Below are 15,777 nucleotides of genomic sequence, written 5' to 3' on the forward strand. Positions count from 1 at the left end.
AACTCTGCCCCTTGCTTCAATTAGCTCCCAGAGTGAGAAGAATAAAGGGGAAGTCTTCCCTCCTGCCTGGGGCAACAATTAAACAAGCAAAGTCTACATCCAATCTGTGTTTTGGATGGGTCAAAGATATGTTCTTAATCCATTCCGCGTTCTATCTGGGGCTTTCATGCAAAGAGTGCATCACTTTGCTCTGGATTGATGCTGTCTCAAATTGCTAACCTTCTGCTCCACCTCCAGAAATCTCTTCAGGTCATCAGAATCCAATTGGTCTTTGTGATTACTGTACATCAGCATCAAAAGGTAGAGGTCCCGCCGTGTGGACATCATCTTATAAAAAGCACAAAACTCTTCAAAGTCCAATGTCCCTTGGTTCTCATCTGTGTCTGCCTCCTAGTAACGAGAGAAAGACAGTCATTATAACAGTCCCATATTATCAGTTGTTCCCTCAGTCCCTACAAGATTCAAACTATTCCAAATGAAAATTACTTAATAAATTCAAAGACCTTGATACTTTGATGAATGCCAAAGTGCGATGACTAGCATTTATATAGTGTTCTCCACAACTCCAAATGTCCCAAAATGCTTTGCAGCCAATGAAGCCATTATGTTGTAATGTAGCAAATATGTCACTAATTTGTGCACAGCAAGCTCCTGAACAAAACTATGTTCTGGTAATGGGCAGGTAGCAACATTTTGTAATGTTGATTGAAGGATAAAGCATCAAAGAAATAAAGAATTATTCATTTGCTCATACAAAACTTCAGTGTTGCTGAAAATGGACTCATCTTGTTGAATCTAGTCCTCACCATAAAGACACAGAGTCATAGAGATGTACAGCACAGAAACAGATCCTTCAGTCCAACTCATCCATGCCGAATATCCCAACCCAATCTAGTCCCATTTGCCAGCACTTGGCCCATATCCCTCTGAACCCTTCCTATTCATATACCGATCCAGATGCCTTTTAAATATTGTAATTGTACCAGCCTCCACCACTTTCTCTGGCAGCTCATTCCATACACGTACCACCCTCTGCATGAAAATGTTGCCCCTTAGGTCCCTTTTATATCTTTCCCCTCTCTCCCAAAACCTATGCCCTCAAGTTCTGGACTCCCCCACCCCAAGGAAAAGACTTTTTCTATTTATCCTATCCATGCCCCTCATGATTTTATAAACCTCTACAAGGTTACCCTTGAGCCTCCGCCAATCCAGGGAAAACAGCCTCGTTCTGTAGCTCAAACTCTCCAACCCTGGCAACATCCGTGTATATCTTTTCTGAACCATTTCAAGTGGATTTCATCCTTCTTGTACAGGTCACTTCTACCCAGAAAAGATTCCAGTGATTCATAAATATGAACTTTTCTCCCCTGCACCAGCTCCTCAACAATACATTCATCTGCTCCATCCTCCTATTCCTACCCTCACTAGCTCATAGCACCAGGAGCAATACAGATATTACTACCTTTGAGGACCTCCTTTTTAAATTTCTGTTTAACTTTCTATATTCCCTCTTCAGAATTTCATCCATTTCCATGCCTATGTCATTGGTTCCAATGTGTACAATGACCTTCTGCTGGTCCCTCTCCCCTTTGAGAACATTCTGCACTATCTTTGAGATATCCTTGATCCTGGCACCAGGGAGGCAACACACCATTCTGATTTTTCGCTGCCAGCCACAGAACCGTCTGTCTGTGCCTCAGACTCGAGAGTCCCTATCACCATCAACTGCCTGGAACCCTCATAACATTGGAGCCATTCTCAGTACCAGAAACTTGGTTGTTCATGCTACATTCTCCTGAGAGTCCATCACCCCCTACATTTTCCAAAACAGCATACTTATTTGAGATGGGGATAGTCGCAGGAGACCCCTGTACTAACTGTCTACCTCTCTAAATGTTCCTGGAATTAACCCTTCTACCTGAGTGTATCTGCAGCTTTTCTTACTTCCTAGAGCTGCCATCCATCACACCCTCTAACTCCTGTAAATTCTTTATTGCATCTAATTGCCGTTCCAACCAATCCATGTGATATGATAGGATTTGCAACCAAGGACACTTCCTGCAGACATAATTATCAGTGACGTGGAAACTCTCCCTAACCTCCCACATCTGACAGGAACAGTTTGTTACTAAAGGCCATCTTTGCTCCTTCACAATCTATAGACCCAGAAAATAGCACTGACTTATTGCTCTGTAAAAAAAAAAGTGTTCCAGGATAACTTGGTACTTATGGTTTATATTTTTGAAATTTAATCAAGAGACAGAGCTCAACAAAACATGTAATCAAGAAAGAGCCCACTCTACTGTAGACTTACAGCAAGGATACACAGAAAATCTATGCACTTATCTGTTCCTGTGCTGTGAGTTCTCCCACACAGGTTTCTCCATGGTCAGCTGGGAATTTCTCTGTGTGTTAATTTTTCCTAGACACTAACTCTGATGTCCAGAGATACATGAATTCAAACAGCAAAGGCAGTAACTGTGCAGATTCACTGCTGTGTCAGTTAGCAGTGTAGGTTTCTTTCTCTCTCTCTCTCTCCTTCACTGACCAAGTGGTGGCTGCCTTTTGTCTATCTTTCTTCTTTTAAAAGTGCCATTGTTTTGATCTTTTCTCCCCCCAAAGTTCTAAAACAATTGCAACAGCATATAAAACTTTGATTACTGCTCTTGGAATTCAAGGAAATCACCTCCTACACCTAAAATACTTACTCTTAGAGCCATGTTCCCGTCCTCCATCATCAAGAATCTACTGGGTAAATTAGATTCCCTACAGTGTGGAAACTGGCCCTTTGGCCCAACACCAACCCTCTGGAGAGTAACCCACACAGACCCATTTCCCTCTGACTAATGCACCATGGGCAATTTAGCATGGCCAATTCACCTAACCTGCGCATCTTTTGATTGAGGAAACCCACGCAGACACAGGGAGAATGTGCAAACTCCACACAGATGGTTGCCTGAGGCTGGAATCGAACCTGGGACCCTTGTGCTCTGAGGCAGCAGTGCTAACCACTGAGCCACCGTGCACCCCTAATTCTTGCATTTCTTGTAAATTGTCTTGACAAGTGCAAGATGAAAAATTTCAGCAAAACCATGCCTTTTTTTCAGCATAGGTCAAATAAAGAATTTGGCCAAATGTACCTGAACAGACAAGACGCTGCTTTGTGGTCTGCCTCTCCCAAATGCTCTGTCAAATTCCACAGATACCATCCTCCTCCTGATGCCCTGTTTAGTGTCAGCTCAGGACACGAGTGCTCTCAGGTGAGTAGAGTGTGGCAGCAGTGGCGGACAGCCTGGTACTGAGTGTAATCCTGTTCCAGCACTGACCAGCAGGGGTCAGCAGCTTCAATGAACAGGTCAAGGCTGGACAGAAGCATCTCAACTTCGTAAAATAAAGAGGTGGGTGGTTGGGGGAGGGGCAGGTGTGAAACCATTAGAGTACCACAGATGCTCTATTCCTTGGCTACTGGACACCGCATATGAACACAGACAGAGGGGTCTGTCAGACAGCAGCTTGGTTTGTTGACAACATTGGATGTGATGCAGATATGCTAGGATGTGGGTCTTTATCCACCATCTTGGGTCTCAGTGAGCAGGGAGTGTTAACTAGTGGCAGGGCCCTACCTCACAGCGGGTTCTTCATTTAAATTTAACCTTAATTAGAAAGATGAAATCATTGTCAACCTCCTCCAGGTCTCCTCACTGCAGGAGTTGACTGTAGGATTCATACATTCTGTCACATAGGGTCAGATCCACAGCTTACTCAAGACGAGAAGGAATTGGAAAGAGACGTAAGGAAGAAAAACGACGATAGTGAGAAAGGAAAAGGCAAACAGAAAGAAAAAGAGAAAGATGGACCAAAATTATTCTGAGAGAATGACAGGCACAATGAGAGAGGGGGACAGAGAGGAAGAAAGATGAACAGAGAAAGTAGACTCAGGGATGACAGTTGGAGAGGAAGCTAGATAGATTGACAGAGAGAAGAGGGGTAGAAGGATTCAGGCATACAGAGAGAAGGGATGAAAGGATGAAGCAGGGCTTGTGTTATAGCATCTTTTATGACCTCTGGATATCCTAAAAATGCTTTTTAGCTAATGAAGTCCTGATTTTGATTTTGAATCACGGTCACTACTGAAAGGGAAAAAGCATGGAAGTGAATTTTCATACAGCAGTCTGCCCACAAGCAGCAACGTAACAATGATCCTGGTTTGTTAGCGATCCTGGCTGAGGGATAAATGATGGCCTTTTCTTTTATAGAATAGTGCAATTGAATCTGCTTCGTTCAGCTGAGAATGACAGGCAGGCTCTCAGTTTCAAATCCTATCAGAGGGCAAGCACTTCCCACAGTGCAGCACTCCTTCAGTACTGCATTGAGTTAACATGCAAGAGAGCTGTGCAGAGGCAGCAAGATAGATGGAGGCAAAGGGAAGTGAAACTGGCATTGCTTAGGGAGTGAGAAATTGATGGAAGACAAAATGATGGTGATACTCTCAAAGACAGCGATGGGCACATCACACCTGGGACCAGAGATAAATCTAATTGGAATGAGATGGTGGTGTGTAGGATTATGTCATACTGACATCAGCAATCACATGCCAGAAGCTGAGAAGAGAGCAAACAGTTTGTACCAGAGAGAGATGCACTTTTTACCTTACAGAATTGTATATTTTATAGTGCAAATAAAAGGAGTTTTGTGGAAACCCGTCATAATCAGACCACTATTATGCTGAGGTGGACAAAATATTCCTATTATACAACAGGCTATGATTTACACAAAGAGACACTCAAACTGGAACCAAACCACAAACCAATTAACAGAGAGCATAAACAAATAGATCCAGACAAGGTGAGCGAGCGATTCCAGGATGGTGCCCAACCTCAACGCAACCTCCTGTTTTCTCCCTGATAAAACCAACAATTGGACTCCAAATGTCACCTAATAACCCAAATCAGTTCTGACAATGAAAAATTGCAGTCATTCTGCACTAACTGAGGACATTATCTTGTGCAGATGCCGGAGTTAATGATCACTTGAATATGTGCGGTAGATAAAAGCAAATCGAAACAACATAAAGGAACCCCGTAGTAAGCTGATATCTGTAGAGCGCAAAAGAAAAGTGATAGTGAAAACAAATCAATGGACCCCAAATTGCCTTTGGACGTAAATTTGTTCTCAGTTTTGATTACAGCTCAACAGCCTGAATTGCATTAGCATAATGAATGAGCTGAGATGTAATTACAAGCTGCCATTCAAAGGAGGCAGGATTACAAAGCACAGCTTGGAATGGAGGCTGAGAGAGTGCTGCACTGCTGAAAGTGCCAGCTATTGGACTAGATTTTAGACGCCTTCACTTGTTCCAGCTGGACATTAAAACATCCCAAAGGTATACGTATGAAGAAGAGCAGGGATCTGGGCTAATACTCCTCCCTCAGTCATCACCATCAGCTTCACAGGAACTCTCTCATTACTGTCTGACACCTTCTTACTTTATGCTAGAAGAATTTGGCTCTTCCTTAAACATGGGTTGCCAATTCTCTGGGAATAAAAGATTAACCTCTGGGAGCAAACTGATTGGGCATTAAAATCTATTACAGACAGGAATAAGTGCTGACAGACAAATTGTCGAGCAACCCCTATCGGATAATAAAGAGGCTGCTTGCTTTTCCGCTAGGCCGAGAGGAAGGCAGGTATTATGGGTACAACAGGTGTGCCAGGTAACCAAGGTGATGGTGCCTTTGATGGTGTAAGGTCATGTGATGAAATTTCCATGCCCAATCCATGGCAACTTTACCCCTCATCATCAATCACCCTTCCCAATCCAGTAATGAGAAGCTATCACATGAAGTGTAGGATCAAGCTCTCGTTAACATATTTTTAATCGACCCATTTAGAAATGCTCTGACACATGTCTGGAGCACCTGAGACTTGAACCAGCTCAGAGGCAGGGACTCCACCACTGCACCTCAAGGGCCTTCAGATTCTCAGTAATCTCTTCCAGCTGAAACAGGTTGCTGAACTCTCCAGCTTATCATCCTCAAGAGGCCCCACATTGTGGAACACATAGACACTCACCTCACACTCAGACACTTCTGTATCTGCAAGTCAGAGATAGCGACACCCCTCTGGAACCTTCCTCCCCTCCACCTCCATCCTTTCTCCTGATCCTACCACATGTCGAGTATTTACTATCCCTTCTGACCTCCCGCTCTCTGATGTGAACATTCTGCATTCGGCAAAGGTCTCCATTTCATCCCTGTGTGTCCCCACTTCAATAATTTTGGGCACAACATGATATTGAATATTTTTTCCAATTGCCTCCACCACTGTGACCATTCCTTTGAACAGAGGTCCTCTCCCCATTACCATGGTTGACAGGGCCCTCAGCTTTGTTCTTAACACTCTGTCCTCACCACTTCCCTCCCTCCCACAATGGTGATCGTGTCCCTCTGGTCCTCACCTACCACCCCACTTACCTCCACGTTCAAAGGATTGTAAGCCGCCATTTCTGTCACCTTCAACAGGGAGCCACGATCAGGCACACAATCTCCTCCCTCTCTTCTCAGCATTCCGCAGGGACTGTTCAGTCCAGGTCATTCTGGTCACCCCATCCCCTCCGTTCCCAACATCTTCCCACACCCCCACACCACCATTCCATGCAATTTCAGGTGTAACTTGCCCATTTGCTTCCTCCTTCCTCACCATCCAAGGCCCCAGACACATCTTCCAGGTGAAGCAGTGATTTACCTGCATTTCACTCAATCAAGTCTACCATCTTTGCCACTCACAATGTTATTTTCTCTACATTGACACAAAGGAGGCTGAGTGACCACTTTGCAAAACAGCTCCATTCTGTCCGTAATCATGACCCTGAGCTCCCAGCTACCTGTCCCTTCAACACTGCATTCCCACGCCAACATCCCTGTTGCATAGATCCAGAAAGCTGAGAATCCAGGCAACTGGAGACACAGACACCAATTTTGAGCGATTGAAAAATCCAGGATATGCAAGGGACAGAATTGGAGGAATCCTGGTGCATTGAAGGTGCTGGAGGAGGTTAAGAGTTTAAGGAAGATGCTGAGGTAGGGAATAGTCTCGGGACTAGAGGTAGTTACTCTGGTAGGGAAGAGTTTAAGATCTGGAGGAGGTTAGAGATGGGGAGGGATGTAGGAAGTAGAGGAGGTTATAGGAGTGGAGATGAAGATACAGAGGTAGGGAGGGTTTCAGGGGCTGGAGGATGCTACAGAGATAGTGTACGGCCTGGAGGAGGTAACAGGGGTAGGGAGGGTTGTAGGGGTTGGAAGAGGTTACAGAGGACGAAAAGGGTAAGAACTAAGATGATGTAACCACCCAGCATAATTGTCATGCTTTTTTGCTGGCAGCAAGAAGGAGATGATGTCTCTGGGTAAGTTAATATTATTTTATGTTGTATCTTATGCATCGCACCTTACAGTAATAAGCAACATATAATGATGAAAGCAGGAAATGTCAAGAATAATGTCTTCAGGTCAATATTTTATAAACCCACCAATTCCAGGTCAGTTAAAATTAAGACACTACCTTTGCTTTCATTTTAATGAAATAACATTGACAAAGGGCAATGGCCAAGGTCGCCTGGCAACATTATTAAACCTGAGTTTGTAAATATCTTACTGGTCTCAGAGCCCATGCATTGCAGAACAGTGTGTGCACACCAACTGAATAAATGCCACTGTGCAAATGGCACAGCACTTTGGTCAGGATGGGCATTGGGCATCAGGCACTGTGGCCTGTTCCGGCCAGCATGGCACAGGGGAGCCATTCAGGGCTGGTACAGAGTGGATTCTCAAAGGCTGGTGCCCAGTCCCAGTTAAATAATGAGGAAGGGACTGTAGCAAAGAGGCAACTGGGAGAGGGCACTGCTGAGGGAAATGTCTGGGGACTGTGTGGTAAAAGTACATCTGAGGCAGAACTGCAAGTAAACCTGGGGCAAGGGGACAGTACAAATTGCAAATTGAAATGTTCGCAGAAAGGTGTTTCCCAGCTGTTGTTCCAGGGCAGAGGAGTAGAAATAAACCTGGCAGTCACTTCATGAAATTGCTGTGTTGGCAGGAAGGGGGCTGCTTTTTTTGCTGAATAAATTGTGGATCAAAGTGGCTTCCTCACCTGAGTCTCTCTGATACCTGTCTTATTGAGAGGTTTCCCACTTTCAAACAAATCCTACTTTAAAAACTTTCAGTGCCTCTTAATGTTATGTACCTCTAAAACACATTAAAATTCATAAAAAGCAATGATTCACATGATCAATTAACGAAGTACAAAAATTAATGTATATGCAAATCAGCTGGTGCTTGCCTGGGGCTCTGCAGTAGTATTACATCACAAGAGACAAGAAAGTTAGCAGGACTTCAAGAAATAATTCGAAACAATCACTTTTCTTAATGAGTGTAGTCTGCTTCACTGTATGCAGATATTCTGGTCTCTGCAGATCACACAATGCCAAAGATTCGGAGACACATTTACATTTATATAGTGCCTTTTTTGACCTCAAGGAATACAAAAGTATTTTACATCCAATGAAATATTTTTGATGCATAGTCACTGTTATAACATAAGAACTTTGACAATTAATTTGCACAAGGTACCACAGACAATAATGAGTTAATGACCAGAAAAGCTTTTGCTGTGATTTTAATTCAGGTCTGAATATTGGCTGAGATTTCATTGGTCTGCTTCCAATTGCATCAGGGATCTTTAATGCCCACCTGAGTAGGCTGTTGGGGTCTCGGTTTAATGTCTCATCCATAGGATGGTGTCTCTGACAGTGCAGCATTCCCTCAGTACTCTGGAGTGTCATCCTGGATTGCTCAAGGACAATTTTATTAAGGGCAATCCATTCTTCCCTGTGTAGCTCATATCATCTGAACCAGGAAGACTGGTTCCAATCCCTGATCTGGGCTAAATTAGGTGGATTTTCAATGTGAGGGGCAAGGATGAGCCGTTCGAATTGGCCTCAGTGCCCTGGAACTGGGGAGTGGCTTGCATTGGTGATCTGTCACAGCACAGTGTTTGTCTCCAAGCCCTGCAGTGGGAGAATGGTTGCAGGACTGAGGAATCTGAGCGACTTTAATACTTGTGGATTCATTCCACGGTGCTAGAAAATTGGACACCTCAAAACCAATCCACCGCAACCAGAATAATGAGTAAATACGGGAACAAGAAGTGGCCATTAACACCTAACTCCTCACCCTATTGTGTCATCTTTCAGGATGTAGATTGACGATTTTTAAACAATCTATTAACCCCTCCAGTAACTACCTCTCCATCTAAGATGTGCCACATTGTATCCTTCTGTTGCTCATTCTGTCCTTTACCTTCTCAACACCCCTTTCTACCTGCACTTGCGTTTTGTGGGATCTTTGCTTACATGGCAACTGTTACAATGTTTCAAAAGTTATTCATTGGATGTGAAACTCTTTGAGACTTTCTAAAGGTGTGGTGAGGCATCTAACCTTTAGTCTACCTTCTCCCACTGCCCCATCCTTTGGATCCATGTTCACCTGTTGCAGTTCCTCAGATCAGTGAAGAGACCAAAATCACTCAGTGATTGGAAAGCTCTTTGAGGAACTGCAAGATGGGCCGAACGGTCACCTTCCAACACACATCAATCTACAATTCAGCAAAGAAAAGTGAGTGCAAGAAAAGAGTGGAACCTGGAAAAGAAAGGAGTCAGGAAGAGCTGGAAAAGGAAATCTTACATTTATGTCAAATCTTAACATAGAGTCATAGACTTGTAAGGCACAGAAACAGACTCTTCGGTCCAACTCCTCCATGCCAACCAGATATCCTAAATTAATCTAGTCTCAGTTACCAGCATTTGGCTCATATCCCTCCAAACCCTTCCTGTTCACATACCAATCCAGCTGCCTTTTAAACATTATGATTATACCAGCCACCATCACTTCCTCTGGCAGCTCATTCCATATACGCACCACTCTCTGTGTGAAAAGTTGCCCATTAGGTCCCTTTTAAATCTTTTCCCTCTCACTTTATGTTGCTCAGAATCATCTCAAGGGGCTTCACCTTGAATGTTTTTTTTAATTGAATTGAACTGAACCATCAAATTGAAAACAGCAAGATCCCTACAACTGCAAATGGAGTTAATGATGGGTGTGGAGAGATATTGACCCATGGGAGAACACATTACACCTTGTCCTTACATTTTTAATATTTACAAATAAACATGCAATAAAGTCTAATTCCTTGGGCTGATTGTTATAAATTGAGCTGTCTTTGGGTAAGCTGCAAAGTTCTTTTAAATCATGTGAGCAAGTTGGATGAGACAATTCATAAAAAGGCAGATGCCACCTTGGGTGAACTTGTAAAATGAAATCATAAATACAAGATTACATCCATCTATAGGTCATGTACGAAACTGTTAGATGTGATAGAGATGGGTGCAAAGAGCGTGGCTGTGTTTGAGTAGAGAGTATTTTGCAGCTGAATTCACTGTGTTCCAATTCCCTTGGAGAACAGCAGCCCACATACATCAGACAGTCCCAGTTCTGTCTGGTGTTGCTTCAGTATTCCAGCTGTTTACATTTGGATCCATCTGACATTTAATCTCTTTGTACCATTCCCCTGGGCCCATTTCCCTTCCATGCCTGTTTGACGAAACGTCCAACTGCCATCTTACCTTCACTTGGGAATATTTCAAGAGATAAGACAGGTTTCCTACACTGGGAGTGTCTCATTCATTGGAATATAGACCCGTTTTATCAGATTGTCGCATGTAAAGGCTGCTATTGTAACCTTCTTGCTCACGGTCGTCACCTTCAATATGCTGACTGGACTGACTATCCCATCTCAGGATCTTGGATATTGTCCTTTCGGTTGTTTTGTATTTCCCTGTTGGTTTGTTTTATTTACTTTGACTTTGAAATCTTTACTTCCTGCCTTAGTGTCACAGATCCTCCACAATGGAGGAAGTGTTGATGTAGCGGGTAGTGGTAATGTCACTGGGTTAGTAATCCAGTACCCCAAGTTCATGTCTAGGGACATGGCTCAAATTCCACCAGAAGATGAAATATGAATTCCATGAAAAAAATCTAGAATTTAAAGTCACCCTGAAGGCATAGCCGCCATTGATTGTCATATTTAAAAAATCTGGCTCACTTATGCTGTTTAATAGAAGGCTTTCTGCTGCCTTTAGCGCTTCGGCCTACTTGTGACTCCAGACCCATAGTGTTGTAGATGATCCTTGGTTGCTCTTTGAAAGCAAGGTGCTATCAAATTGCTACCAAGTGTAAAGGAATGAAACTGGACAGACCAGCTGCCATCAAGCTAGGCATATAAAACAATAATGGCAAATACAGCCCTGCCCACCCTGCAAAGTCCTCCCTGCCAACATCTTAGGGGCATCTGCCATAATTGGGAGAGCTTCCCCACACAATAGTCAAGTAACTGCCTGACACTGACATACTCAGGGAATCACAGCTTATAGGTAATGTCCCAGACACCACTATCACCATTTCTGGCTATGTCCTGTCTGATTGGCAGGGCAGACCCAGCAGAGGTGGTGACACATTGGTAAACAATAAAGAAGGAGTTTTCTGGGAGCCATCCTCATTGACTCCATGGCACCAAGGTTAAAAATGGGCAAGGCAATCTCCTACTGATTACCGTCGAAAAGTGTGGTGCTGGTCTGTGTGCCCTGCTGTGCTTTTTCAGTGCCACACTTTTCGACCCTGATCTCCAGCATTTGCAGTCCTCACTTTCTCTTAACACACCCAGTTGGCTGATCAATCTGTACTTCTCTACATTGAATACCAAATGGATAAGGCACTAAGGCTGCAATGGGGCAGAATATATTCTGAGTGGGTGACTTCAAAGTCCATCATCAAGAGTGGCTTGGCAGCACAAGGACTGACCAAAGTGGCCAACTGCCAAAGGACATTGCTAGCTCTGCAAGAGATAGTGAGGGAATGAAAAAGATGGAAGGTCCCTCACCCATCTACCTGTCACAAAGTATCTATCTGTGAGAGGGCCTGTCAGAGTGATCACCAAACAGGTCTTGGAGAGACACATTGAAGATACTCTCCATCATCTTGTGCGGGACGGTGCGAAATAGGAAGTACTTTGAGCACATCTAATAACAGTAAAGTAGATATCTATGAGATGCAGTGTCCATCAGCAACTGCAGAATTGTATTTAACCACAATCTGCAACCTCATGCCCTGGCACATCCTCCACTCTGTCATTACCTTAGCTGGGAGATCAAAGATGCTTCAATGAAAAAGACAGGAGGCCATGCTAGGGACAGCAAAGGTATACCAGAAAACTGCGGTGCTAACCTGGTGAAGCTACAGCACAGGAATGATTACAGGCCAAACAGCAGTAGCATCATGCAGTAGACAGATTAGGTGAAAGCTATGCAGTCCTGTTACGTCCAGTTGTGAATGATGGTGGACAATTAAACAACTCACAGGAGGTGGAGGGTCTTCAAATGTCCCCATCCTCAATGATGAGGGTTCCCAGTGCAAAAGATAGGGCTAATAGTTTTGCATCCTTCTTCAGTCAGAATGACCAAGTGAATGATACATTTTTGCTTCCTGTCAATCCTAGAATCCCTACAATGTGGAAGCAGGCCATTCAGCACATTGAGTCCACAACGACTCTTTGAACAACACCTTCCACATCCCCTGCCCTACCTCTGCATTCCCATGGCCAATCCACCTAATTTGCACATCTTTGGACTGTGGGAGGAAACTGGAGCACCTGGAGGAAACCCATGCAGACACGGGGAGAATGTGCAAAAGCCATACAGACAGTCACCCAAGGCTGGAATTGAACACAGATCCCTGGCTCTAGTGAGGCAGGAGTGCTAGCCACTGAGCCATCTAACCATCCCAGTATCACAGATGCAGAATTAAACCAAATCAAATGACCCCACATACCAAGAAATGGCTGGATGGACTGGATACAGCAACAGCTATGGATTCTGACAACATTCCAGCAATAGTACTAAAGATTTGTGCTGCAGAACTAGCCACATTCCCTAGTCAAGTTATTTCAGTACAGCTACATCACTGGCATTTACCCAGCAATGTAGCAAAACCTAGCCAATCACCACCCTATCAGGTTCCTTGCGATCATCAGCAAAGTGATAGAAAAGCTCATCTGCAGTGCTATCAAGCAGCACCTGTTCAGCAATAACCTGCTCAGTAAGTGGGTTCTACCAGGGCCACTTTGCTCCTGACCTCATTACAGTTTTGATTCAAGCACAGGCAGAAGATCTGAAATCCAGAGTTGAGGTGAAAGTGATTATCTTTGACACTGAGGGAGCATCAGGAAGCCCCAGCAACACTGGGATCAATGGGAAGCAAGGGGGAAATTCTCATTTGATTGGAGTCATACCTAGAATAAAGTAAGATGGTTAGGGTCATTGGAGGTCAATCATATCAATCCCAGGAACATCGCAGTTCTGGGGACAGTGTCGCACACACACTGGCAGCAGTTAGTACCACCTACAAGATGCACTACAATAACTCACTGTGGCTCCTGTGACAGCACCTTCCAAACCCACAGCCATATCTTGAATGAATGAGAAAAGAAAGCTGTAACTGGGATTTAATATCAGGGCCCGCTGTAGCATCTGGGCTGTGCATGATAAGAACATCAGAACTAGAAGAAGGAGTGGGCAATTCAGCCCCTCTAGCCTGCTCTGTCATTTAATATGATAATGGTCACTTACCTTTCAACCTGTTACTAATGAATAATCTGTCTGTCTCCTCCTTATATTTAATCAGTATTCCAGTACCTACTGCACTCTGGATAGTGAAATCACGGCACTTAACCGAAAACTATGATCTCTCATTCTAGACTTCCTCACAAGGCAAAACATTGGTAATAGGAATTGTGTTTTAAATCTGGGTTATGTCCCAAAAGTCAAAATAGTGTAAAGCAAAGTTTCTGAAGACCTTTCCTGTGTTATAAAAATTTCACAGACACCCCCTACACTCCTACACGCAACACAAATATTTTTCTCTGCTCAAAAATGAGTTATACAACTAAACATATGTATTTATTATTTTTGTTTTACTCCTTGTGAAACTTGTTGCTGAGCAACAATCGTATTGAGACCTGCAGTGATCTTTGACAGGCACACACATCATGTACAATGTTCATCCTGGCTCAGTTTCATTGATGTTGTTCCTGACATATATAGCTTTGTAGGTTGTATGATGTGGCACCAACACTACCAGTGCTGCTGACAAAGTAGTACTGTATTCACCACCATCAACCTGATCCTGCTTCATGTGATAGCTACACTCATCAGTATCCAGCAGGGGTCACTGGAGGGCAGTCAGGATTGGGCATCCAAGCTTAATTTATTCTATCTTTCCAAAGACGTTACAAGCATTCTTCCAGCCATCCAACATCAGCTGAATACAGGCCAGGTTTTGAACTAGGACATTCCGATACTGATATCTCATTGGATTAGTGTCCTTACCAGGGGAGTCTATATATTCACTTTGTTGTTTTTTAAGACAGCCTCTTGTCTTGTAAAGGGATAGTTTGTAGCCTGATGGTCACCTCTTGTGCCAATTTTTGTCTGATTTGATTTGGGAATCTTACTTTAACGTGGCAATCTCTGATGCAGAGGAAGGCAGTGGCCTGAGATGGTACAGGATTTGTTGGTCTGTTTTCTCTCTGCCATCTTTTCGACGAACTGAACTTTCTATTTCAGCTGCCTCTTCCGAGAAGTCAGCCTTGCGGGTCACAGACATCAGAAATTGTCTGCAGTTGTCAGCCCCAGTGTCCACCACCTTCATACCTCACTTGTCCTTAAAGAGCAAAACTGGATGCCCATTTGGCCTGTTTACCAACAGAAAAGTGGTGGATATCTGTCCGTTGTCTATCCAACAGATATGCGCAAGGCAGCATGGACATCATTATCTTAGCATTCATAAGAACATAAGAACTAGGAGCAGGAGTAGGCCATTCGGTCCTTCGGGCCTGCTCCACCATTCAATAAGATCGTGGCTGATCTTTTCATGGACTCAGCTCCACTTACCTGCCAGCTCACCATATCCACTAATTCCTTTACTGTTCAAAAATCATTCTATCTTTGCCTTAAAGATATTCAACAAGGTAACCTCAACTGCTTCACTGGGCAGGGAATTCCACAGATTCACAATGTTTTGGGTGAAGAAGTTCCTCCTCAACTCAGCCTTAAATCTGCTCCTCTTTGAGGCGATGCCCTTAGTTCTAGTTTTACCCATCAGTGGAAACAACCCCCTGCTTCTACTTTATTTACTGCCTTTATTCTTCTAAATTCCAATGAGTATAATCCCAGACTATTCAATCTCCCCTCATTGGCCAACCCACTCAACTCCAGAATCAACCTAGTGAGCCTCCTCTGCATCCCCTCCAGAGTCAGTACATCCTTTCTCAAGTAAGAAGACCAAAACTGTATACAGTACTTGAGGTGTGGCCTCACCAGCACCCTGTACACCTGCAGCATAACCTCCCTGTTTTTAAAATCCATCCCTCTAGCGATGAAAGCAAATAATCCATTTGCCTTCTTAATTACCTGCTGCACCTGCAAACCAATCTTTTGTGATTCATGCACAAGCTCACCCAGGTCTCCCTGCACATCAGCATACTACAATTTTTCACCATTTATACAATAGTCCATTTTGCTGTTTTTTCCTACTGGAATGGATGACCTCACATTTACCAATATTGTACTGCATCTGCCAACTCACTTAACCTATCTATAGCCCTCTAGTGACTTTC

The 15,777-nt window shown here is 43.7% G+C and overlaps 1 protein-coding gene across 4 annotated transcripts in view; it reads right to left on the minus strand.

Annotated features, from left to right (window-relative positions):
* Positions 1–15,777, minus strand: part of plch2a (phospholipase C, eta 2a) — a 154,621-nt gene that overhangs the window by 91,807 nt on the left and 47,037 nt on the right. For all 4 annotated transcript variants that reach the window (XM_043676012.1, XM_043676013.1, XM_043676011.1 and 1 more), the window contains exon 5: positions 220–390. In XM_043676012.1, coding sequence (XP_043531947.1) covers positions 220–390 — 171 coding nt within the window. The remainder of the gene's footprint in view (positions 1–219; positions 391–15,777) is intronic.

This window comes from Chiloscyllium plagiosum, chromosome 34 (assembly GCF_004010195.1).
Source record: "Chiloscyllium plagiosum isolate BGI_BamShark_2017 chromosome 34, ASM401019v2, whole genome shotgun sequence".
Taxonomy (NCBI): Eukaryota; Metazoa; Chordata; class Chondrichthyes; order Orectolobiformes; family Hemiscylliidae; genus Chiloscyllium; species Chiloscyllium plagiosum.